Raw genomic sequence first — 27,219 nt, forward strand, 5'->3', positions numbered from 1 at the left:
CGGTACAGTGGGAGGGGGGCAGGCAGGCACACGGACAGCGGGAGGGGGGCGGGCAGGCTCACGGACAGCGGGAGGGGAGCGGGCAGGCTCACGGATAGCGGGAGGGGGGTGGGCAGGCTCACGGACAGCGGGAGGGGGGCGGGCAGGCACACGGACAGCGGGAGGGGGGCGGGCAGGCTCACGGACAGCGGGAGGGGGGCAGGCAGGCACACGGACAGCGGGAGGGGGCGGGCAGGCACACGGACAGCGGGAGGGGGGCGGGCAGGCACACGGACAGCGGGAGGGGGCGGGCAGGCACACGGACAGCGGGAGGGTGATCAGGAAACAGCCAGCGGGACAGGGACAAAACGGACAATGAACACAAACATCGGTGGTAAAAGTACACGCCCACAGTGGCCACGTCTTCATGGCGTTGTGGAGAGGGAAAGAATCGGCGGGAACGCCCACCAATCGCCTCGGGAAATGACGGACAGTTCTCTCTTCCAATGGCTAGCCTACATTTATGGAGCTAGCCAATGGAAGAGAGAGGCTGAACTAAAGCACACAGTGTAAGACATAAATGGAATGGACATTGTAGATGACAGGGCATAAGCGTTGAAACAAAAAGCAAGGCCTTCAGTGGCAAACCAGAGGCTGTTGAAGTCAGGACAGTGTTGGTAGTCTCACCAGAGTTCACCAACCCTGGAGTAAAGGCCTCCGACGTAGGCATTGTCAAAGGTCCAGAATGCATTCTCGGGTTTTAAGGAGCTGGGGGCGGGGCAGATTATGTCAGCCCATGGGGCCAGAAAAGTTTGCAGCTGATCCAGCACCACAGGGCAGAGAGCCGAAGGGGAACCAAGCAGCAGACATTTCTGAGGACTTTTAGGTCAGATGAAGGGGAATTTACCCATTCACCAACGAACCTGTCCTATGATTGAACCTCTCTCATATCAGGACAAGATGAACTGCAGAATCTGTTATTGCAGTCTCTAGAAGTGAAGGAACATCTCTCCGGGCCATGGTTGGAAGCAGACCTGAAGATGTATGCACAATCAAAACCCCAAGAGCAGTAGAAGGCCCAGAGAGGACGTTCAAGAGAGGACAGACCAACATATTTTACTGCCTGGCCTCCTTATTAGGGACACTGCCCTGAAAGCAGTGCAAAGCACGTTTTGTGAACTAATTTCAACAAGGATCAACAGCGGAGCCATGTCAAACAGCATGAAAAAAAGGAAATGGCATGAGAGCTCTGGGGTAACGTCATATATGTGTCCTCCTCAAGTCACATATGTGAAGGCACTGGGGCCGAGTTGGGGCCATGGCATCACATACAAGTGCAGGAGAACTATTTCAACTTTTCTGGATTCCGTCTGACATAAGTTTCATGAGGAGAGGAACCTGGAGGAAGAGTTAGCCATCCGAAAATTGGAGATTAATGGTGTAATAGCAGATATAGTTCAGGCAATCCTGCATTGAAGCTTTAACTGAAAATATCAATGAATATTACTTTTTTTATATGTGCTGGACCTCCACTTTCATAGCGCTCTCAATGTGATCTCTTTTGTAAACAGAGGCTGCAGGATCACACTTTATGAGCTCCATAAAACTTCCCGAACCCCATTATTTATTGCGTGTTTGCAGTGACATCAATAAGAATTATAAGCTTAAAGCACACAACAGATGAATATTCATGCCTCAATTTACAAGTAAACATAAGTTTCAGAAGACCTTAAAGGGTCTAAAAAGAGTAGATAGTGTTCAGCTGTAAGGAGAGAAATGGGAAAATGGGTGGTGTTGATAAGTAGCATACGTTCACCAGAAAAAGCTTTTATCGCATACGTTCACCAGAAAAAGCTTTTATCGCATACGTTCACCAGAAAAAGCTTGAAGTCAAATGAGGTCCGGCTCAATAATATTATTGAAATTTATAAAGGGCACTGCCAACCCTCGGAGTATCATGGCGCTGACTATGCAGCCACTGGTGGAAAAAACAGCCCAAAAATATAAATATGAACTTTTCTTCCTGCAAAAAGCAGAATGTTTTGTGTGGCGGATAAAATCAATGACATGAAATTCAGCTTTCTTTCAGTGAATCAAGTTTCTAGTTTTCAGAGACCACATACATTTATTTATCTAAAGCCATCTCTGAAGCAACATTTGCTGTGTGCCAATTTATGGACTATTTACTCTCCAATGCATATTGTGATCAGATCAAATGAATAAAGCATTATATTATTTAAATCCCACATCAAAAGACTTCAACTCAAGCATATGCTTTTTGTGACCAGCTAGAAAGCACTCCAAAAAAACACATTAAAAATCGGTTTTTTATCAGTTGTTCCAATGTGGTAGCTACTTTAGTTTTTCTCTTCAAATTATGTGTAATTACTCCCTTATGAAATGACTAACTATTTACTTCCATCTTCTTTTCAATTTACTTTAGAGGCAAACCACGATGACTATGTAGCTAGAGCAACTAGTGCACAGAGCTGTACATAAGTGTTTGTGTGTTGCGCTATGTGAGTGTCACTATAGCTCAAGTCTGTTCTTCCTTCGATCTGAATCTACCCGCACAGGAGAAATCACTGATCAAAAATACCCTTAGCTCTTTCAAACTTCTTCATTCATAATATGCATCGGGGGAGTTCTTTTTCCCCACAGGTTGCAACCTTCTCCAAATCTTTTCGTGCATCACTTTCATGCACGAGAGATGATACAAGCCAAGTTCGAGACACTGGAGGGCACCTAAGAACCCCAGTGCGGCAACCAACATTGCACACTTTGCTACACAATAAACTCACACCCAACCATGAATAATCTGAATAGATACTCAAGTGTCCATAGAAAAAGCTTAGGGGCTTTTTATGTACACCGCAATACAAAACCATCATTAGTATGCACCAGTGTCCTAGAATGGGTGCAGGTAGAAATGTATCAACCAAAGAATTGAGGCAATGTGCGAATCTAATATAAGCTAATGAAAAGTGGATGTTTCGGAGTGTGACATGGAATTAACCACATCCTCACCCGAGTATCTCCAACAAGCGGGCAGGGAGGTTTTGATGCGCGTTTACCTCTACAATCTACAACCTTCATCCAAATGTGTTTTTTGTGTGACTGCCATCGATTTTTTTATTTTACTTTTTCTTCTTTCTCGTTTGTATCTGTAACGTGTAAATATGTACAATTCTCCTCAGGTAATGTACTTGGTTCTATTGTGAAGCGCTCTGACACCTTTGGGTCCGCGCTATATAAAAATGCACTAATTAAATAAATAAATGAACAATGATAGAGAAACTTCTTTCTATCAGGGGCCGAGAATACAGGCAGAGTGACAATGTACAGTAAAATATGTAACATCGTATATGTAGTGCTCACAGCTTTTCCTTAGAAAAATGTATGTAAAAGTCTGTCTAAAGTATTGAATAGTTAGGAGGCTTGTACCAGGGGATGTGGGATCTCATTTCACTGCCAGCTCTGAACGCGCGTGACCCTGCCACGAGAAGGCAAGGCCATTCCCGCCAGCAGGTACACGGACAGCGGTATCCAGCAAAACTACGTGAAAACTTCATATAAACAGAAGAATCAGAATTGTAGAAAACTTACGTAAACGTTTACTTGACATATTTGCAATATGGGTCATTAAAAATATTAAACACAAAACGTCAAATGGCTAAATGTAAGCTGGGGTTGATGCTGACCCAAGGCGCGTTCATGGTGCTTGCAGGCCTGGAGACGTGCACGCAGAGGACGTGCTGGACTTCCTCGGGGGACGAGCCAGGGGCCAGGCTATGCGTTTTTGTCGCAGTTACAGTAGGGGCTCAAATGTGAAGCAACACACTGGTTTGACGGCCCGCATGGCTGCAGGTCTTGGAAGAGAAATTGTTAAAATTGTGCAATTTCTCCTCTGGAAAATTAAAAGAAAATTAGAGCTCACCATTTCACTTTTTCCTTGGTTACGCATGTTTTTATTTTAAGGGAAACATTTTATGCAAGACCGCATTAGTGATTTTAGATTCTCATTTCTCTTTCATTCTTAAAGAGTTCGTTTTCCGCTATTCTCTCATCTTCCTATAGAAACAGTCATTGTCCTTCAGTCATGCAGGCGACAGGGAATAATGTCACGCAGGCACACGGACAGCGGGAGGGGGGCGGGCAGGAACACGGACAGCGGGAGGGGGCGGGCAGGCTCACGGACAGCGGGAGGGGGCGGGCAGGCACACGGACAGCGGGAGGGGGGCGGGCAGGCACACGGACAGCGGGAGGGGGGCGGGCAGGCTCACGGACAGCGGGAGGGTGATCAGGAAACAGCCAGCGGGACAGGGACAAGACGGACAATGAACACAAACATCGGTGGTAAAAAAAAAAAAAAGGTACACGCCCACAGTGCCCACGTCTTCATGACGTTGTGGAGAGGGAAAGAATCGGCGGGAACGCCCACCAATCGCCTCGGGAAATGACGGACAGTTCTCTCTTCCAATGGCTAGCCTCCATTTATGGAGCTAGCCAATGGAAGAGAGAGGCTGAACTTAGGCACACAGTGTAAGACATGAGATTTCGCCCTGGGCGGAGCACTAGTGCTCTCGCCAGGTCGAAACCTAAAAAGGTAAGCAGCCACCCTACTCACAGCAACTATACAAGCCCAAAAAAATAGCTAAAACGAGAGGGGCATCTAAGGCGAAGAAAAACAATTCCATATAGCCGATTTTGGGTAACATCTCTAGTTTCTCGGGTAATCACACCCAGGCTCCCCCAAGCCAAACAGTGGAAGAACAAGTGGTACTTATCCTAGGTAAATTGGAGGAGAGGATTGTGACTCTGCTTGAGCCTGTATTAACTAAATTATTAGATATAGATGCAAGGCTCAAGCTCATAGAGCAACATACCACTACCCCCAAACACCCACCTAGACTAGAGGATGCAAATGTCCCCAAGGAGACTAGACCATCATCAGTGCGTCTCAAACCTTCCTCCACTTCAGGTATCAGAGTAAGCACTACCAAAGCAGTGTGTACATCCACAGTTAACACGGTAAATTCACAACTCCTAGTAGTAAGGGTAGGGACTTCGACAGAGCATACAAAGGGTAGTGACCCAGCAAACACGGGGATGGGATTGTCACCTAGGAGGGATTCTTTAAACTTACCACCAGAATCCACACCGTATACGGTCATACTCACCAATGTCCCTTCACCTAATACTAACTCTGTGGAACACTGGTCCTCTCTTAAAAATAAGGCCCTCCATCTACTACATCAGAGAACTGGTCTTGGTATGCATCTCTTTCAAGAGATAAAATGGTACGTAGAACCCCGTGGGTAGGTATGTCACCCAAAGCGTGTAGTGGTGATTGTGTGGTCGTGAATTTTGGGTCTCCCTACCTTGTACAGACGATCCTAGAAAGAGCAGGGGCTAGGCATCTGAACTGAGATGGTATATCTATATTGCTTCTTGGGTTTTTCTATCGAAACATTGTAGCGCCTATCCCGAAAGTAGGCAGCCAAAGGAGTGGACAGCAGACCCAGACTTGCTTTGAATATAATGTGCCCGTTCATAATAGATTTGACCCATTTACCACATTGGAGGATATAGACTGACTGAGTGGCTCATCCACAGTTCCACATAACCCCTCAATACAGTTTGACTTGGGAAAGGGGGTGGCAATGCAAGATACTACACAAGGAGTTGTTTCTTCTTTGCTATTTCAGGATATGTCTATCACTGACATTCAACTACCATCTCCCGATCCCCGATCGGTCCTAGTCACCGAGTGGAGCTTACCCATGGCAATCAGAAAAACTATCCTCCATTAGGGTGTGGTCCAAGTCTTTCCTCTGGAGATATTGAAAATTCATCCCTCAAACTGATTTCCTGGAATGTAGCGGGCTTATTGAGTAAAACAGTTTTTAGTGAATGGTCAACATTTATAGAAGCGCATGATATTATTTTCATGCAGGAGACCTGGGCCACAGGAAAAATATTTAGACCTGGCTATTAAAATTTTTCAAAATCAGCCGAACAGGGAGCGCGTGGTCGGCCAAAAGGGGACTTGACTACATGGGTCAGGCAGTGCCTCCAACTTAAGTTGGAGGAGATTTCAATCGATTCTAGGGATATCCTTATAATTAGATTGTACAACGGAAGTCTTCCAGGCATTTTACTCATTAATGTCTATTCCAGGGGAAATCAGGGTGGTAAAGCTACGGAAATGGTTGCTATTTTAGATTCTTTTTTGACCGTGAACCAGGGGGAAGATCTGGTCCTTATAGCTGGAGACTTCAGTTGCACATTTGAACCTCTAGACATTTACGATAACTACTTTAGTGCAGAAGAGGATGAGCTGTGGTCGGTTCCCATACTGGACCTCCCTGTTATCAAAAAATGGTCCAGTGCAGCATGACAAATTTATATTTTCTGCATGGAACATGGGGTGAGAGCAGCAAATGGGCGCACCAAATCGGACAAAACAGGGATGGCAACTTTCACGAGTGGGCTACGTGCGAGTCGCATAGATTTTTTTTTGCTAGGCAAAGAACTTTGGTCGTCCCCATTAGATATGGAGGTAATTGTCCGTACCAAAAGCGATCACAATCCCTTGCTTCTTTTTTGGTGCATCAATAAATCCTTACAATCTGAAGGCAAGACTTGTAGCCTTGATCACGTGGAAGCACACGTGACTAACGATTCTCGTCGCCTTAAATGGTCCAAGGTGGCGTCTAATGCCACGAGTGTGACCCACATGAATATGTTGGTATCTAATGCGGTAGCAACACTCCAGGCAGAGGCAGCTCAAGAAGTGCAGAGGGACAGAGCAGTTGATGTCCACGAGCATCTTTTTAATGATCTTAAGATGTATTTTATTACTAGAAATAAAATATCCAATCAACCAGAACGATCTAAGCAGTAGAGTGGTACAATTCATCATGTCGTACAGCCTACAGATCGTTAGCAGCTGCTATAAGGACTAAAGATAGGGCAATAATTAACAAAAGTAGGCTCTCCTATAAGGCGGCGCAGGTAGCAGCAAAAAGGGCCTGGGACGAGGAGCATTGGGTTGCCCTCCTGGAAGCAAGCGACAGGAGAGATATGACCATGTTTTGGCACCTGGTGAAGTGGGGCAAAGGCATTCCGTCCAGCGTCCCATTTAACCATGTGGAGCCGCAGCAGTGGGTCTCCTATTTTGGAGGTCAATTTACTTGTGACACTGTAACATGTGCCCCCACGGGAATTCAAATTGAAAGCCCAGTCCTCCAGTTAACTAGGAAGGAAGTTGAAAACACATTGCATCGGGTCCCAAAGGGAAGAGCACCGGGGCTTGACTGCATCCCCGCGGATCTGTTTCTTCAAAATATAGGATTATGGGCCTAATACATTCAGCTCCTGGCGAATGCCATCGCCAAAGGTGCTCGCTTACCCTGTACATGGGCAGGAGCAGTGATTTTGCCCATTTTCAAAAAAGGGGACCGGTTGTTACCGGCCAATTATAGGCCCATCAGCCTAATAGATTGTATCCAGAAGGTAATCGCAAGGGTCGTGCTGTGTAGAATTGAGGCCTGGCTCGAGGAATCTGCCATTCTGTCGAATCTACAGGCAGGGTTCCGGCAATGCACAAGCACCGTGGACCAGGTCATGAGGTTTATCTTGTTATATTGGCGTACAGTGACCATAGGGAGGGGTACCATCTATGCAGCATTCGTGGACCTTAAATCCGCGTTCGACTTGGTGCCACGCAATAAAATGTGGAGCATACTTGAAAAACTGGGCATGCCGGCTGACCTGATGGCTTTTGTGGTGAAACTATATACTAACAACTATGCCCAGGTTAGATGGGATGATAAGGGTAACACCACAGACAAATTTCCGGTCGATAGGGGGGTGAGGCAAGGGTGCGTCCTTGATCCCAACCTCTTTTCCATATATATATATATATAAACGGGGCGGTACAATATTTCAAGGATTTCCCCACAGATGCTCCAACATTGGCGGGGTCTAAGATTCCGCTACTTATGTTCGAAGACGACTCCCTCATACTTTCTAAGACCAGACAGGGCCTCCAGCGGGCCCTGTCTAGATTTGAGGAGTTTTGTCTGGAGATTGATCTTGTTGTCAATGTTGACAAGACCAAGTACATGGTACTGACAAACTCCTCTAAGGCAGTCGGTGTTGTTCGGATGAACGAAGGAATCCTTGAACAAACTGAGACAATCTCATATCTGGGTATTTTAATAGATAAGGTCACCTGGAAGCCACAGGTTATTCAACAAGCAGTTAGACACGCCCAGCTAGTGGGAGCCTTATTGAAGGAACACAGACTCTCCCACACCAAACCCATAGCACCTGTCCTTCACTTCTACAAAACTAAGATTAGTGCCTCGATAATGTATGAAGTAGAGCTGTGGGGCTATGCAAATGCTGACACCTTAGTTATGGGGCAGAATATGTTTTTACGCTCTATAATTGGTCTCCCACAGTCGAACCCTTTAGTTCCCTTGTTCTTGGATTTAGGGTGCAACACCTTTAGAGATGTGGCACTTTATAGGATGGTTGCCTATTGGAGAAGATTGTGGGTAACCCCAAAGCTTATCCATTATGCCCAAGCTCCTCTGGAAGTCAGGGACCTGGATGTCAACGAGAAATTGGGGTGGTTTAGGACCGTACATAATATATTATCAGATATGGGTCTGGTTCATTTGTGGTCATTCCCAGCTGACAGCACTTTTCCATCAAAATCTGAGTTTAAAGCTATCTATTGGGCTATGGTTAACACAAAACGTATCCTGACCACCCTTGGCTTTTCACTTTCTAGTGTCTTCTTAGATTTAAAGCTAGAGCCTAAATTGGAATTGTATTGGGATACCATTTCATTGACCCGTGACAGTAAGCTGTTCCACCAGTTTAGAGTGGGTAGCCTCCCTACTAACAGGTTTACATGTAAGTGGACTAACACACAATCCAGCCACTGTCCGTTTTGTATGGACATTCCAGAGACAGTAGGCCATATTTATTTTGCTTGTCCAGCTTATAGTAAACCAAGAATGAGGTGGCTAAAACCAACCTGTGCTAATCTGGGCATTAGATCTAGTTCGGTGGCTCTTCGAATTCTTAAAACCTCTGTGGCTGTTCCGGTTGTGGTGGCAGTAGCTAAATACCTAGGATGGGTATGGGTGCTTCGCTGTAAGAAGAAGAGGCAGAGGTAAAGGCTCATTTCTAGCGAAGCCTCGTAGACTTTGATTTACCATCCTGTTTTACTCAGCTTGATGGACTGTACCCTTGTAAAAGCAGAGATCCTAATATAGGTACTCAATCATGATAATATTTTTTTTTAATGTTTATTGCTTTTTTAAATTAATTAACTATAATATCTTATATGTTTAAAATAACGTGCTGGACACAAGATATTGTATTAACTAATGTATTTGCCACGAGCCGCCCTGTCATTGGTTTTAATATGTATTTTGTATATGTTTTAACTTTTGTGATTTTACAAATCGAAATAAAGTTATAAATGAATTTAATTTAAATGAAAAATGTGTAAATCTGGGCCTTTGATTGTCTGAAGATCTAACCAGCAGACTAGCACAGACAGAAACATTATACATCCAGGCGCACTCCTTCTACTTCCACAAAAGCCACCTTATTGAAATCACAATATAAAATGACACTTGCTATTTACCAAAAAACCTTTATTTTCATATAAAAATAGAATCATACAACAGTTTCAATTCTTCTTCCCATAAACTTTGGATTGAGAAATTTTGTGGGGTGGAGGTGGAGAAAGTCCTTCTTATATGTCTACTGCATCTTGATCACTGACTGCTTTTAGTCCAATTGCCCCGAGACAGTGTTTGACATATTTAGAGCAATAATAACTAAGTTTAAACTATAGAGGCTCATGAGAAGATATAAGATCACCAAAGGACACTGCTCAAATCATCGGATGGAGTGTACAGTTCATTAGAAACCGCTGTCCGTATGAGTCGATTTACTGTCTGCTGAAGTCTTTGTTGCCTCTAGAGGTAGTGGGCAGTCAGACACCAGTACAAGTGTGACACTGAATGGTATAAAACTGACTAGAATTATGACTGAAGCAGATAGACACGGGTATAGCAGTGACACCCAATGGTTTTGGTTGAGGTCCCGCACAGAAAAGATCGATGGGGTGTGACAGTTAGAATCAGTATGACATGAGCTAATGTCCAGGACGAGCTTAAAGTGTGTCAGTAATTAATACACAACAAAGGAAATGGATGCTAGCTACAGAATTCCAACCTAAAGATAAACATAAACCAAGCATTGGAAAAGCCAAAAGGTCTGGGATTGGCTGCCAACCTTTTGGCATTGTCAATGCACATCCTATTTTGTCATTTTGCCAATATATACAAAAAGCATTGGCTAAAAGCAGAAATATTATTTTGGATCTCCAAAAGTATATATTGCCATGGCAATTTCTAGCACTGAAGGAAACCAAGTTGTGTGCGGATGTGCTCTTGTGAAAGAGTAGAATGCAGTCACTAACTGAAGTTAGCCAATGGCTTAAGTGGTCTGTCCCACTGCTCTATGCTGTAAAGGGCAGAAGAAAATGGGAATGACAACAACAGAGCAGTGGATGAAGAGTGCTGACTAAAGACCCCACAGGTAAATATATTATATATTTAATGTTAGTAAAATCAAAAGGTCTTGGCTAACGGCTGACCTAAAAAAATTGGAAACCTGTATCGACTGAATGTGGCAGAAGATACAACATGTGTGAAACGGTTTAAATACATAGGGCCTGATTTACAAAGGTAAAGTTAAACAAAAGTCTAATTTTACGACTTTCGGTATTCACAAAGGGCATTTACTACTTGTAAATGTCCTTTAGGAAAACCGAAAGTCGAACTTTATGACTTTCAGTATTCACAAAGGGCATTTGCGAGTAGGAAATGCCCTTTGTGAATACCGAAAGTCGTAAAGTTAGACTTTTGTCTAACTTTACATTTGTGAATTATGAATCGGACCCATAATCCTGCTCACCTTTATCAATCAATATTGGTACCAAGTTCTGAATATTAGAAATAGTTTGACTAAAACATATGTGGTACTGCATTCCAGGTGCTTCATCCAACCCAAATTGGCTCCCTTATGCTAAGGCTTAAGGGGCACCTGAATGTATTTCGTTTATAAAAGTGCCCTTAGGGAGATTTATCTAATCGAAGCATAAGGTAGACACGACTAGCAGTCAGCAATCCATTGTCCAGTTAAAGGCCCAATTACCACAGAGACTGAGCTCTTAATGTTGGTGGAAGGAAAAGGAAGAGAAGAGAAAAGAAGGGAAGAAAAAAGAGAGGAGGAGAGAATAAAAGAGAGGACAAAAAGTAACTAAGAAAGACAGATAAAGTGAAAACGTATATTGAGAATGTGTCCGTGGGATGCATGATTGACAAAAACTCCCTCAAGCTTATTCCAGTATAAGAGAGCATTACAGTCTAAAATCGTATTTGGCCCACATACCCCTCCAAAGCCTCCAACCTCAACCCCACAAACATTGGCTATGGAACTCTATAACTGCTGTGAGCCAACAGATCCTTCCAGTTGCGTACGCTCTAGAGAGTTATTTCAATGTCTTTTACACTCTATGCATTGTCCACACAACTAAATAGTGCTCAGTGTACTGCTACAAAATAGACACCATTCCATGGTTTGTGTGTGCAAAATCAGAAAGGCCCCGGGACTCTAGATATAAAATTATTTCCATACGAACAGTGGCACCAACAAAAGTTTCTGGAAGCTGGGTTGCAGGGTACACAGTCCGGCTTCACCTGTAGGAAATATTTCAAGCCCCCTCCCTCCGGAGCTTTTTCCAAAATGTTCACTTGATTTATATAAATCATTTCATTCTTATAAAAAAATAACATAAGCGAATGCCACAATAATCATTGGTGTAAAAACAAATTAAAAAATATGCATATTTACCTTTTATCTGCTTTTTTTTATACAATATTGATTAAGCTAATCACATGGGAGAACTAACAAACAAACAATAAGTAGCAAACATGTACAGGGGAGGAAAAAGGGGAACGGTTTTGGGGTAGCTCAGTGCTGCCTCCTTCGAGAGGACAAGTGGTGCTCTAAATGCTCACGCAGACCAGGCTGTGCAGCTAACACGCTGTTTGTTCGAGCTCCTTTGGCAGTTTATAAAAATACAAAAAGTACAGTGCAACAAAAAATGATAAATTTCAGTGTATCTAAAGTTCAATCTCATTCTTTTTCACTTCATTCTATCCATTGGGTTCATCTGTCACTCCTTCGGCGTGATGCCCGGATGCCGGAGCCTGTATGTGAGTGGGTACCCATGGCGAAGGGGAGTGTGCGACTCATGGCATGAGTGGGAATGAAAGTATTGCCATAGATATCAACAACTATACTCAGCTGCTCCAGGCAATCTCTTACTTTGGGTACTCTGTCTTGTGTCTTATGGCATAGTTAAATGATGGCCCTTCTTGCCATATTATCTAGTGATTAATGCTAATTGATTAATGACTGTAAACTATTCACATCCCTTCAAATCCTACACGTGAGGTGGAGGTCTTAAAATAATTTTTGCGTTTACTTTCTTTTCAGCAAGAAATAAGGCCCCTAAGCAGTTTTGAAAAATGATACCTCACAGTGTTTTGGGATTAAAAAAGCAACCGCTGTTTAACCTAAAAATTAATATACATTTTACAAAACAAGTTTGCACCGATACAAAGTTACATGTGCTGGCTTTTGTTTCCAAACTGAACAAGAGTAAAAGCAAAAGCCATATAGTGCTTGTGTGCCAAAAACAAGCAAAGAATGGCCTACTGGTATGAGATGGAGCTCTTTTACGGCCGGCAAGTTACGTATAGTGTGCTGGGATCTAGCAAGCATTCACTGCGTAAAACATTACTAGGCCATACTTAGATACTAAACTTATCCTATCCTAATTGTAAACCCTGCTGAACCAGATGCAGAAGGGTAGCATACCTACTGTGTCACCGTTTTTTTTTTAGCTTTCTTAAAAGCAAGATGGCTCAGAACTTCACATCACTAGAAAAATACAAATATTATCCCGATTGTCAAAAATATTCCGGTCAGAACAGGGACTAGTAAAATAAAAAAGCTCTGCAAATATACAATTTTTTGGCAATGTTTCAATCTCATATAAAATCCGTTTAATTTTGTATACCTTGGAGGAAGGTAAACTCCCGCTCTAGCTCTAGATAACTTGTATGTTACTGTTATTGGTCACTCCCGCCATTGATATCTAGGATATTCAATGAGCATTTCATGCCCCTCTCATTTCCCTTCCTGTGTTTCTCTCTCTTCCCCGTGAGCCTTTTTTTCCTTATTCAGTACACTTAATCTCCGCTCACCCATTTTCCTTTTCCCAACCCGGGGCTATCAACTTCCTTTTCTGACAGAGGGTGGCCGGCGGCAGGTATGTAGTTTAATTTCCTCCTACCTATAACTGTTGGGAACAATGAAAATACCAAATTAGTGGGAGCACATCAAGGAGGATTTTCTGTTGAGCTTCTGGAGGGGAGATTGTTGGAGCTCACGGGGCGGGGGAAGAGATTCAACTACATCGTTGTCAGAGGGCAGTACCAATTCTTCTATTACTATGCCAAGAAGGGACTTTTAGATATCTTCTGTGGGTCAACATCGCATTTCCATGTAGCACACCATCTATGACATTTCTGTGCTCTATCTACATCTCTTATGGAGTCTCTAAAGAATTTTATCTATTCCCTGCAAAAAACATTTGAGAATTCCACACATTTTGTATAGAAAGATGAAGAGGTTTACAGAGGTTTGTATCGTTCTGTAGGACTGTGGAGAAAACTCTGGATTACTACTAGACTACTTCAGTGTGAAATGTCTATGTAGTCCCCGAGAAAATTTTCATAAGGAATAATATTCCATTTTATAAGCACAGACGCCCCATTTTAAAAAGCCAGTGCCATATACCAAGAAAGCCGTGCCCAGACAGCTTGTGTGCCGCTCCTGGATTTGGTGCTTATTCTGCCCAGCAGCGAGTCAGACTAGGTAAAGGCAAATGGTGACTTTGGAGAAAAAATAATCTCCTTTTGAAAAGTTCTGTTTCGAATTGTGAGGAATTTTTAAATTCATCATCCTCACTACCTTAGTCAAAATCCCTGGACCCCAGTGATTCTTTAAATTGCATTGAAAACCGTAACAACCTCACGCTACAATTCACCATTTAGTCCTGTCATTCTATGAGGCGTAATGATTTTTTAATATAGATTCAGGAGCAAGAGGCATGTTTTACTGACCACCGGTTATAAACCTGGGAGAAAATCCATTATTTGAGATCTGAAAATAACCATATTTCCATGCCATCCCTCTAAAATCCATTGTGTCCAAAATATGTAAAACACTTCAACCTAACAATGTCCCTCATTTAAGGTTTTAACATTAAAATCTTTAGATTTTATGAAGGCTCTTTCTGTAAAAGTCCAAAGGCCTACACGTGCCTCACCTAAAACAATATCCACTTTTATTCTCTCCTAGAAATAGAAGAAATACTTAATGGACTTCCTTTTTGTGAAACCCTGCTTTTTAACGAGCTGTAAGTTAACCTGGTGGTCATATCTTAAATAAGTATGTTTTCCGGCTCAGGGCAAAGATTGTTTGTTTAACAGTTTCAGCAGATGAAAAGTATTTCCTTATCATTCAATGTAAGGTCTAATTTTAACTTTCCTATTCTGGACAAACCCACAAAAAACAGTCCTAAAAATATTGGAAATCCAAAATGGCTCCTATATTTGTTGACAATTAAGACCAGAATTGTTAGTGTAGTCTTTCTTTTTCCTTTTCTTTTTGTAAATTTCCTTTCTGCAAAGAGCTTTCTAATTTTTCTCACCCCACCCACTTCCATCATTGTTTTTATAGAGGCTCAACATGATTCCTCACATGCTTTAACTCATCACATAAGTTATGTTTAAGGCAGATACAACAGACCTAGTTGACACTTGCTACCATCATTGTGGCTACTGGCCTCATTCTCCTGTGTCATGGAAACTGCCATCTTTCATTCAGACCAGCTCACAATACGATTTTCGACCAGCTCTTTTTTCCATTATGAAAACAAAACATTATGGACCTGGTGTTTAAACACAACAGTGCTAAACCTCACTGTCTGGTCAACAATCAGGACAGTTGCCAAGCCTAGGTGTGGGCCTATTGATGCTGAGCTGTCTCTGCCAGCCCTCTTCTTCATTCGTTGAGTAGCTCCCAACATGCAGTCTGGTCCTGTGCTTTGAGCTTGCACATAGGGCCTTTACAAAAATGTTGAGAAGAGAAAAGCTGCCTTAGGATCCAACTTCACCATTCTTATGGTCCTTGTGTGTTTTTAGTTATGTTCGCACTGCGTCAGTCTTTTGGAAGAGGTTGCTGTGCCAGTAGTCTGGGTTGTCAAAGGCACCATTGTTAGCTTCGAGCGTCCTGAGGGACTTCATGTACCCACTGGGGAAGGCCTCTTTGTGGCATGGGCTAAGGATTTTTGATGGTAAAACAGCATAGTTTGGGACAGTTGGGCCCACCCTGGAATCCATCTCCTCATAGCCCTGCTCCAGGAGAGATTCACGGAGCGCTGGAGTCACAGACCGCAGGTTGGAGTCCCGCTGAGAACTATTGCCATTCATGTATGTGTAGTCCTCCTGCTCTGCCCCTTGGCTCCCTATGGTGCCACGGGAGCCGCTCCTCATTGGACGTTTGTTCATGTACTCGTACTCCTCTTCGCCGTTGTCCTCTGGCTGACCCCTGGTTGGCTCTGCAAGGAGGCTCTGTGGTCGAGAGCTGTACCTGCTGCCGTCGGAGGTGCGTCGACTGGATCTTATATCCATATATTCATATTCCACATGCTCTGGGGGCAGGATAGGCTGTGGGGTGGGATCTTGTGTGGCCACTTTGTTCATGTACTTGTACTCGCCATCGGCTTCAACATCGTCCTCCTCCATGCCCACACTGAAAGCAGGCCGTCTCTGCTGCTCCTTCGAAGTTCCCTCTCCAGAGGCATCAGGGATGGCTTCTGTTGGTTCTGAAAGGGAAAACATGCATTTAGCAATCAGTTCATAATGTAGATTTTCCACAGGGGGCTTGGGTTCTTATGCAGAAACTAAGGGGTGCTTATGCAAAATTGGGTTAATTCATTAGATTTAGCCTGTGAAAAGCCAATCTAACGTGAGGTATGCCTTACGTGACTGAGTCTGCTCAGCTTAATACAGGTTAACTGCATTTGAATGTCTGAGATAGAAGGAAATATCTCAGCGGTGGGAGGTGAAATTAGCAGGAAGCTCAGAGAGACTAACCTAGGCTAGATGACTAGTTTGGTTTTAGATTGGAGGTCTGTAACCCTGCCCTCAGCTTTGTATTGCACATCCCCTGATCCCACCATTCCTACCTGGGTTGCCTTGTTTGGCTAGGACGTAGCCGTTGATGTCTTCTTCTGTATCAGGTGTAGTAGGTACAGTGAGGAGGCTATCCCGCTGTGAGTGATAGGCGCTGTCTTGCCGCGAGCGATGGCGACTGCTCAGACTGTCACACACAGACATGTCCTCATTCATTTCCCTCTCAGAGATGGGACCACAACCCTCAGAGGATTCAGATAGCGTCCGGCCTGTGGATTCCTTTCGGATGCGCAGTGTTTGCCGAGATCCCAGATCGCTTGGTCGTGAGGAGTTCTATGTGGTCACAGAAAATGGAGTGGGAACATAAAATGATCTATAAATGTTAAGAGCTCTCATGAGTGGAAGTAGATCCCCTAATGATTGTGAATAATAATTTATATACCACCTTAATAGTAAAAATTCCCATTATTATTAATATTAGCTTTAGAGAGTAGAGATCTGCATCTAAAAGATCCCATATTGAAATAACTGTTTTCTTCTAGGGGCATCAACTTTCTCACAATAAGATGCTCGACCCACCAGGTGACCCCAGGATTCCAACCACAGTCCACCCATATCCTGCTGTGCATTCCTTACATCCATTTTTCCAATTACCATGTTCACGCTGAGGCCTTTACACAGACCCATCACAAACTTGCTTACAGGCAGAGCACATTCTGTTTTTGCATAAATGCATCATCAACCCATATGCATGAAGGGTAGTCTCTGCACTGTCTAGAGAGGTGCGGGTCTCAGTTATTCCACCACCCTAACTCCGTATCCTCTTGGTGCTACAGAAGCGAACAATGGTCTACAAATATATGAAGAATTTACATACCTGGCGAGAAACACTGATAGGGGTCTGGTTCATAGGGATGTACCCAGCACCAAGGCTAAGCTGGGTTTGACTCTGCAAAGAGGAAAGACAGCTGTGAAACACAGACCTGACAACAAGGGAGATTCACAATTGCACAACAAATGCATACAACACAAAGACACTATCACTATCTCTCTCTCTCTATATATATATACGTATATACATATATCGAATAGTTTCTTACCTGTCGGTGTAGGTTTGCAGCTTGAAGATCTTTCTGGATTCACTATGCTGTGCATATTCCGCAATCTGGTGGTTGGGTCCGGAATCGTAGTCTTTTTCTCTTTTTTTAAAAAATGTTTTGTCGTAGCCCAGGTGGGCGTCGACGTCCCACCATTTGGTGTACCTTCGGTGACGTCGGCGTGCTTCCGGCGGAAGCTACCACCCCTGGGCGCCATCTTCGGATTCTTTTTTTTTTGTGTCTCTTTTTCTTTTTTGTCTTTGTAGTGAATCCATGGCTGTGTTTGTTATTCGTTTTTCAACTTTATTCTTTCCACGTATCTTGTAATCGTTCCAACTTGCTTTCTTTTCTATGTGTTTCCACCCCCTTCTCCAGCCTCATCTTTCTGGCGGAGGCAGGCGGGTTCGCTAGTGAATCCAGAAAGATCTTCAAGCTGCAAAACTACACCGACAGGTAAGAAACTATTCGTTTTGCAGCGTGAATCTTTCTGGATTCACTATGCTGTGCATAGATTTTGTAGCGGTTTTCGTTACTTTTGTGGCGGTTGGGTGGAAGATGAGCGTTGGTTGTTGAAAATATGTTGAAGCACTTTTTGTCCTACTTGTGCTTCTTTGTTCATCTATACATCCACGCAATAGTGCTTAGTGAAAGTGTGCACTGAAGCCCATGTTGCCGCCAGGCATATGTCCTGAATTGGTGTGTTGGCCAGAAAGGCAATTGTTGCTCCTTTCTTCCTAGTGGAGTGGGCCTGTGCCCCTCCTGTTAGCTCCTGGCCAGCTTGTTTGTGGCAGAATTGAATTGTCTGTGCGATCCATCGAGCTATGGTGTTTTTAGTCACTGGTTTGCCCATGTAACTCTTTGCGAAGGACACGGAGAACTGTTTTGTTTTCCTGTGTTCCTTCGTTCTTTCAATGTAGTGCATCACAGCCCTTCTTGCGTCTAGGGTGTGGAGCGACCTCTCAGCGCTTGTGGTGGGGTTTTGGAAGAAGCTAGGGATCTGAATATTCTGATTCATGTGGAACCTTGACACCACCTTTGGCATGAAGTGTGGGTCAGTTCTCATCACGACCCTGTCACTGTGTATCTGGATGTAGGGTTCCTGCAGTGTGAGTGCCTGCAGTTCGCTCACCCTTCGTAGCGAGGTGATTGCTACCAGAAAAGCCGTCTTCATTGTTAACATTTGCAGTGATGCTTTGTGGATGGGTTCGAAAGGTGCTTTCATGAGCTCCGTCAGTACCACATTTAAGTTCCAGGCCGGTGGCGGCATTCTCTTTGGCGGCGCTATTCTTTTAGCTCCTTCCAGGAATCTTTTTACGACTTGGGATGTGAAGAAGCTTCTCCCTGTTGCTCCTCTTGTGTATGCCACAATCGCTGCCAAGTGCACCCTCAGCGAGGATGAGCTTAGCTTAGCCTTAATTAGGTGCGTGAGGTACCTTAGCACCGTGGATTCCTTGGTCAGTTTCCTTTGGAGCTGTTTCTTGCAACACCATTGAGTGAATCTTTTCCATTTTTCCCCATAGCACTTGCGTGTGCTGGGCCTTCTTGCCTCTCGCAGCACCCGCAGGGTGCTCTCTGGTAGTTTTAGGTGTGCGAATTCTAAGTCCTCAGGAGCCAGACTGAGAGGTTGAGGCTCTCTGGCTCTGGGTGTAGAATTTCTCCGTTTTCCATGGAGAGTAGGTCTCTTCTTTTTGAGAACTTGTGGGGGGGGGCCCTGCGCCATCTCCATTATCTGATAATACCAGGTCTGTCTGGCCCATTGTGGTGCCACAAGGATGAGCGTCATGTTGCTCTTCATGCATTTGTTGAGAACCCTGGGGATCAGTGGTATCGGGGGAAAAGCGTAGGCAAATGTTTTTGACCAGCTTATCCATAGGGCATTCCCCTGGGACAGTGCCTCTGGTTGCCTGGATGCAAAGTATTGGCATTTTGCATTCCGGTGTGTTGCAAATAGGTCTATTGTTGGGGTGCCCCATTTCCTGAATAGTTTCTCTGTTTCATGACTGTTGAGTTCCCACTCGTGGGATGCTGAAGTCTGCCTGCTGAGCCAATCCGCTTCTACATTGTCCTTCCCTGGCAGGTGTATGGCTAGCAGGTCTATTTTTAATGGTATAGCCCATTTCCAGATCTCCTGTGCCAAGTTTGACAGAGGGAACGATTGAGTTCCCCCCTGTTTGTTTATGTAAAACATCGTTGTGGTGTTGTCTGTTTGTATTAGCACCTTCTGGTTGTACAGGTGTTTCTGAAAAGCCTTGAGGGCTAGCAACACAGTTTTCAGTTCCAGGTAGTTGATGTCCCTGACTGCATCTGTAGGGCTCCACAGACCCCTCACTCTGAGCCTGTTCATGTGTGCTCCCCACCCCTTCTGGGATGCGTCTGTGGTGATGGTCACTGTTGGGTCCGGTGGTGTTAGAGGTTTCCCTTCTGTTATTCTCTCCTTGGTCCACCACCGTATCTCTTCCTGCACCCTGTGCGTTACAACCACTAGATCCTCCCAACTTCCTGTAGCTTGTGACCATTGTTGTTGCAGCCACTCTTGGAGTGGTCTCATTTGTAGGTGTACATTGGGGACCAGGTGTATGCATGATGCCATCATCCCCAGGATCTTGCTCACAGTCCTCACTGTCAGAGCTCGCCCCTTCTGGTAGTGACGTTTCTCCCTCAGTAGGCTGAGCGTTCTCTTTTCGCTCGGTAAGACTCTGCATTGGACGGTGTCAATCTGGGCTCCCAGGAAGATCTTCACTTGCTCTGGTTTCATCGAGCATTTGCCCCATTGTATGGAGAAACCCAGGCTTGCTAGCGTTCTTGTCACCTGTTCTGCATGCTCTTTGCATGTCCTGTAAGAGCTTGCCTTTACCAGCCAGTCGTCGAGGTAGGGGTACACGTGTATCCCCTTTCTTCTTAGGTGTGCGGCCACTGCCGCGAGGCATTTGGTGAACACCCTTGGTGCGGACTTTAGGCCGAAAGCCAGGGTCGTGAATTGGTAGTGATCCTTGTTTACTGTGAACCTTAGCATGTGCTTGTGCTGCCTGTTCATGGGGATGTGCAGGTACGCATCTTTGAGGTCTAAGGTGGACAAGAAGTCCCTGGCTTTTATCTGTGGGATGACCTCTTGTAGGGACGTCATTTTGAATTTTTGAGTTTTGACGTATTTGTTTAGGAACCGTAGGTCCAGGATGGGTCTTAGACTTTCGTCCACTTTTGGCCCTAGGAAGTAGTTTGAGTACACTCCCTTGTTCCGTTCTTTGAAAGGAACTCGTTCGATGGCCGCTTTGAGGAGGAGTTCTTGGGCTTGCTCTTGCAGTAGTTGCAGCTCTCTTCCCGAGTGCTGTCTTTTCTTTGGTTTTCTGTTTGGCGGCCTCTTTTCCAACTCTATGCAGTATCCGAACTGCATAATATTGAGTATCCACTTGTCTGTTGTTATTTTTCTCCACTCCTGGAGAAAAAATCTCAATCTCCCTCCTACCGGCGTTACATGTTCCTTTGTGTCTTGTCCGTGTAGCCCTCTCCTCTTTGTTTTTCCGTGCTCCTCCCCCGGAGGGTTTGGGTGGTGGAGCACCTTCTCCCGTGTGAAGTCACTTACAGGGGGGTTGTTCACCGCCTCTCCTTCTCTGGCCCCGTCCATTTCCTCTTGACCGAAAGGACTGGCCCCTGCTTTGGTAGTTCCAGCTTTGCCTCTGCTGGCCCTGGTGGCCTTGGTTGTCACTCTGTTGCCCCTGGTGGAAACTCTGGTGAGAATCTCCTCGCTGACTTCCACCTCTGCCGTTCGGCCTCCGTGTAGGAGTGCCCCTTCTCATTCCTCTGCCTATAGCCATCAGTCTGCTGGATGTTTCTGCCCCATCCAAGGCTGTCTTCAGGCACGAATTGGCGATGCTCTTCCCCTCTTCCACAAGGTGTGATGCCCTCTCACGGTATTGTTCCGGGAGGTGCTTGAGCAACTGCCCCATCTCATCCCAGTGCTGGTATTGATGCCTATTCAGGAGGGCGTTGGAATTCGCCATCCGCCAGTGCGTTGCGGCGTTCCTCTCAATCTTCCTGCCCGTTAGATCCATCCTCCTGCTTTCTTGGTCAGGTGGGGGTCCAGACGTTGTTGGGACGTTTGCCCTTTTCCTGGCCGTTGCAGCGATTATAGAATCTGCTGTGACGGATCCCTTGATGTAAGCTGGGTCTTGGGAGGAGAATTTGTATTTCTTCTCTGTCCTCGGCGTTACAGATCTGCATGTAGCCGGGTCCTTGAAGGCCTCCTTCCCCTGGTCTGTGATACTCTTGAGCATGGGCAGGAACTGGCTTCTTGTCTGTATGGGGAGCAATGTCTCGAGCAGGAAGTCTGCTTTTGGCTTCTCCTCTTCCAGCTTAACTCCATAAGCTGCTGCCGCCTTTATTACCACCTCATTGTATGCCCCAATGTCATCCGGTGGCGAAGGCCTCGAGGGGTATGTTTCCACCGCCTCCTCTGGGTTTTCGGCCTCGATGTCCTGCCATTCCTGGTCTTGGACCGTCGAGGAGCCTGAGCCGTAGCTTGACTGCTGTTCCCCGTAATCCCCTTCTGTGTAGTAGAGGTCTTCCTCCTCTTCGTGCTCCGAAGGTTCCGGAGTTTTCGGCGGCTCTTCGACGTCGAACTCCTCGAGCTCCTGTACCTCAGCGACGGTCGGTGCCGGCTTCGAGGGGATCTTGTAACTGCTCATTTTTTCATCGAAGTCCTTCTTTCTCTGAAGGATGTTCTCCATTTCGGCCTCGAGCCTCCTCCTCTTTCTCTGCATTTCTGCGGCCTGTTCGTCATCGAGCGTTTCGGCTGCTCTTTTCAGCGGCGCCGTCGACGTCGAAGCTTTCTTCGGCTCTTTTTCTTTCGACGTCGAAGTCGAAGACCCTTTTTCGGGGGCTTGCTTCGATGACCTTTGCTTTTCGCTGGTCTTCGGCCTCCGGGAGTCCTTCTCGGAGGATCCGCTGGGCTCTTTTTCAGAGGATGCAGCTTCGGTCGTCGATTTGTTCGGCGCCGGTGCTCCTTTCGAGGCTCTGGGCTCAGACTTTCGGGAGTCTGCTTCTGGTTTTCGAGACCCTGTGGGTGTTTTCGGGGTCGTAGACTCTCCTACCTGGTCAGGCGTTTTCTTATCGGTCTCTGCGACCGTGAAGTCATCTGGGCCTTCGGCGATGTTGTCCTCGTCGTCGGTGGAGAGGCCAAGTTCATAAAGCGTCGGGGCTTGGCCCTTGCCCTGCATCGGGTGGTGAGCCGTCCTCTGTCTTTCTCGAACTCGGAGTGTCTTCGGCTTGAAGACGGAGCAGGAGTTGCAGTCTCTGCTCTCGTGGTCGATTGGCAGGCAGAGGTTGCAGACCGGTTGCTGGTCCTTCTGTGCGAACTTGTGGTGGCAGTTCTTGCAGAATTTAAAGGGTGTCTTGTACATCCCTGCGCTCAGGGGGCACCCTGTGTGCGCATTCCTCCAAGGACGTCGAAGATTTCGAAGTTCTCTCCTTTCTTCGTCGTCTCTTTTCTAAAGGTCCTCTTCTCTCGATGTTCTCAGGTCTTCACCGTTGAAGATTTGCTGTATTTTCTCCTTTTCTCCTCCAAAAACTTCTGGAGCTTCACGCGACGATCCAGACCCAACGGCGGAAAAAATAATTTGAAGATGGCGCCCAGGGGTGGTAGCTTCCGCCGGAAGCACGCCGACGTCACCGAAGGTACACCAAATGGTGGGACGTCGACGCCCACCTGGGCTACGACAAAAAAAAAAAAAAAAGAGAAAAAGACTACGATTCCGGACCCAACCACCAGATTGCGGAATATGCACAGCATAGTGAATCCAGAAAGATTCACGCTGCAAAAATATATACACACACACACAAATCGACAGGAGACACACATATGCACACATGAGCACACACTCATACACAGACCAGAGAGACATAAAAGGCAGGCAACGCCACAAATTATCTGAAACAGGCAGGCGTACACAGCAAGCACTAAACAGACCTTCGCACCACACATTACACCAGTCAGGTCACAATGCAGATATATAAAAAACAGATACATGCAGTCACACACTAAACAAGGATGTATAGTCAAACCATCACAGAATCACTGAAAATCTCCATTTGACTTTTAACTATCTTTGACAGTTTTGTCCATTTTTAGGTCGAGCCTGGGCAACGCATGCGCTGTTGCGAGGCATGCTGTATTGAGGTATGGCATACAAGCTCCGACCATTTCCTGCCCATCTTTTCAATTGGCTCCTGTTACTGTCTTTGCTAAACTGTTGCTTTTCATTTGTGATTAGGCTTGTTAGTCCCTCCTTGGTACTGCCTTGTCTCCATTTGTAACCTCCCATAACGACTGGACCTGTTACTTTGTCTTGTTACACGGTCTGCTTTTAAGTCGGTGAGCACTATTTTGTTTAAGGAACAATGGGGACAATGGTGGCTGCTTCTTGTATTTGCAGCGTGCCCACACAGCACTCAAGGGACAATGGCGGCTGCTTTTCGTCTGAAGTGCTATGCGCGCCTTCACTTTAAAAGTGCCTGCCCCCGCCCCACCACACACACAGCACCGGCGGGACAATGGTGTCCGCTTCTTGATTTTCAAATTTTGAAGCTGAGTGCGGCGCCCGCATCAGGGACACCGTGCTTCCTTTCACCTTTTTTTAAAATTAACTTTAATGCTGAGCGCAGTGCCCACTTCAGGGACACCGGGCTCTGTTTCATCAATTTACTTTAATGCTGAGCGCAGCACCAACTTCAGAGACACAGTGCTCTCTGTAACGCAATAGGTCTTGCATTTTCCAAACTTTGACATATTGGTATTTTAAATGACAATGCCTTTTATTATTCCAGATTTTTTAAACACATAAATGAAAAGCATTGCCATTTACAATGCCAATAGCTGAAAATCTTGCAATTGTCAGACCTATTGCCTTGCAAATGCTTGTTATCCCTGGGGGTCGGGTACCTTGCATCTTTAAAAGAGGTCCAGAGGCCTTCTATATATTTTGTAAATGAGGGTCACAGGAGTTTATGAACAGGTGGCTTCCTATCGCCGAGGAGAAGAATATTGTGTAAAGGGACTTCAAGTTCACTAAAAGAGTGAGTGACCCTTCTCGCTCTTTTTACAGATAAGCCTGGGTTTTTTAGGTGCACCTATGCACATATAGAAATATGGGGCTTCTGCCTATCACATGCTATCTTCAGTACAGTAATACCATCTGCTGGGGCAACCAGTAAACTTGGAATCTCCACCTAAAATATAAACTGTTGCCTACGTGAAGACAATCAATGTCCGTTCATTCTCTAAGCCCATCCAATCATCCCTTCTAAAGTGTGCCACAATGTCATTCCACTGATCTCTACTGCTCTCACAAACATCCTTTTGTTTTCCTCTACCAACAGAGTCGCGATGGGAAATGACATTGCCATTGAGGGAGGTAGTAGTAGTAGCCTTACTTTATTATTGTGTACATTTTAAAACTCAGTACAATAAATAACAAAATCTAGATGCATTGTCATTGAGGGAGGTGGACCCTGAATAAAGTTGCCTTCTCAAGAACAATGCTCCCGCCACTCAGAATTCAATTGGAGAGAAAACCTAAAGTTAGAACAGTTTCTTCCATGACCGCTTTCTGTTTGCTAGTGCATGAAGTACATCTGTACCATGCCCTGTCTCTTCTCATTGCTGCAAATGACTAGCGCAATGGGAAAGTCTCTGATTGTATTCCAGGACGGCCTAAAGTTTGAAACTATAGCAGGATCTATTTACTCTTGTATTGCCAGATTATGCGCCGACTTTTGTGTCTGTAACAAGAGCCAAAAAGCGGTCTTTAGAGCTAAGGTTTATGCTTCTGGACAAAATATATTTTCTCCAGACGAGTTCCAGTGGAATGTATGTGAGCCCTCCTGTACTTTCAGTCACTGTTTGCCAGCCACTCATCTTCCTCTGCGTTGCTTTGGAGCTTGCGCTTAGACACAAGTGTTCTAGTTAAATAAAGATAGACACACGCATACATAGTCTTCCCCTTACCCTGGAGGTGTTGATGTGCTGGCGGGAGGTCAGGTGGTTCATGGACATGTTGAAGAGGGAATTGCCTTCCTCTTCCTCCAGCTCAGAATCTGGTTCCACCATGTCCATGTCCATGTCGTCCAGCTCCATATCTGCTATAGATCCTGGGGTCTCCGCATTTGGGGTAGTACTGTGGGATCGGGTCTCTCTCTGGGAAGAAAGAAGACAAACATAGGTAACTATTTAGGAGACACTGGAGAGTGATGCTTCACAACCCACACCGGTGGCAGCACTATCAGGTTCCCATTTCCCAGCGAGTGGACTGCGAGAACATTGGTAGGTCCCAGAATTCCATCTAAACATCACAGGGGTAACTTTTCCATCTCAAAGGGAAACACAACAATTTCCACACATCCCTGCCTCCTCCAAAGTGGCATCTGATTAATTAATAAAAGCAGCATTATCACAACCAAGCTTCATTTCAAAAGCTCCTAAATGCAATCATACCAACTCCATAACATTAGCGCCTTAATGTACTCTTACTACATCCTAGGTATCATCTCCAAAGCTTCTAGGTGAGGCCTTCTCGACTCCTCTTTACTATTTGAAAGTGTTCTAAATGCAGCCTTGACACCTTTCAAACCTTATGTCCAAAGCTCCTAAACACAGTCTTATTACCTCCCCCAAGCCCACATTCCACTCCTGCCTTGCCTCCTTCCACCTCTACACCTGTCTCCCACGGTGGGAGGATACTAATGCAGCAAAACCAAATCATGTTTGGCCAGACTCACCTTCACCACTAGGTATCGCGGGGGATCCCGAGCCATGCGGGTAAATTCATTGGCCAACTCCTTGAACGTTGGCCTTATGTTCTCATCAATCATCCAACCTGCAATTTGGCGAGATTGTGAGATACACTGGCCAATAATGCACACAACACCATTTAGTAAAGTTGCGTTTCTGTTCACCCCTTAGAAGGTATATTGCTTTAAGAGCATTTATTTAGCACATTTCTGAAATTTATGTGATCCCATATCTCTTTCTGTGTACGTACACCCATTACGGTTCTAGGATTTTCATCCACCGAAGTCAAGATAGCCGCAGACATTGTTTGTAATTGTGTTTAGTATTGTTTAGTTGTGATTCATATTGGACAGTGGCTAATTAGGGCAGAACTACTGGCTACTATCATATTAGATTTTAGCCAGCTACATCCTGTTTTAGATCTGTGATGCATTCTATGTATGGTTGTGTGTGCTGGATGAAACAAAATTATAGGGTACTCACATTTCACCATAACCATGTAGACCTCGATGGTGCAGATCTGTGGCTGAGAAAGGCGCTCGCCCTTTTCAAGGAGGTCAGGGACCTCGGACAGGCGTACACCAGAATAAGGCTCTGCCCCAAACATCATCATCTCCCAGACCGTCACACCTGCAGGAAGAAGAGTGAGCGTGAGAGGCAGCACCTTGGAGGAAACTTCAAAGTAACTCCTTGTTTGGATGACTAGATGGCTTAGGGATATGTTGGGTGCTATACAAATAACCTTAATTCTCATCAGAGTTCTGACTAGTAAAATGTTTTTCATCCTCACAAGGTCCGCGCTGGGCGCTGTGAGAGGATGGGAAACAGAAACACAATGTAACAAAGTAAAATTGTGATTCATAAATATCATTGTGACTCAATGTTAGCATAGTTGTTCCTTGTAAATCAGAAGCAAAAGAAGGAGGTAAAGGAAAATAACAATTTTTCTTGCAAAATCTAAACCAGTCTTGAGGTGGAAAGTTTATAGACT

General features: G+C 45.1%; 1 protein-coding gene across 2 annotated transcripts in view; it reads right to left on the reverse strand.

The window, feature by feature from the left end:
* Positions 1-14,800: 14,800 nt before the first annotated feature.
* The window catches only part of ERBB3 (erb-b2 receptor tyrosine kinase 3), a 222,027-nt gene continuing 209,608 nt past the window's right edge, over positions 14,801-27,219 (reverse strand). For both annotated transcript variants that reach the window (XM_078686285.1, XM_078686283.1), the window contains exons 23-28: positions 26,712-26,858; positions 26,216-26,313; positions 25,446-25,634; positions 17,227-17,298; positions 16,403-16,682; positions 14,801-16,039 (exon numbers count right to left, since the gene is read on the reverse strand). In XM_078686285.1, coding sequence (XP_078542411.1) covers positions 15,357-16,039; positions 16,403-16,682; positions 17,227-17,298; positions 25,446-25,634; positions 26,216-26,313; positions 26,712-26,858 — 1,469 coding nt within the window. In that variant the 3' untranslated portion in view covers positions 14,801-15,356. The remainder of the gene's footprint in view (positions 16,040-16,402; positions 16,683-17,226; positions 17,299-25,445; positions 25,635-26,215; positions 26,314-26,711; positions 26,859-27,219) is intronic.

The sequence above is a fragment of the Lissotriton helveticus genome, chromosome 1_1 (genome assembly GCF_964261635.1).
Source record: "Lissotriton helveticus chromosome 1_1, aLisHel1.1, whole genome shotgun sequence".
Lineage (NCBI taxonomy): Eukaryota > Metazoa > Chordata > Amphibia > Caudata > Salamandridae > Lissotriton > Lissotriton helveticus.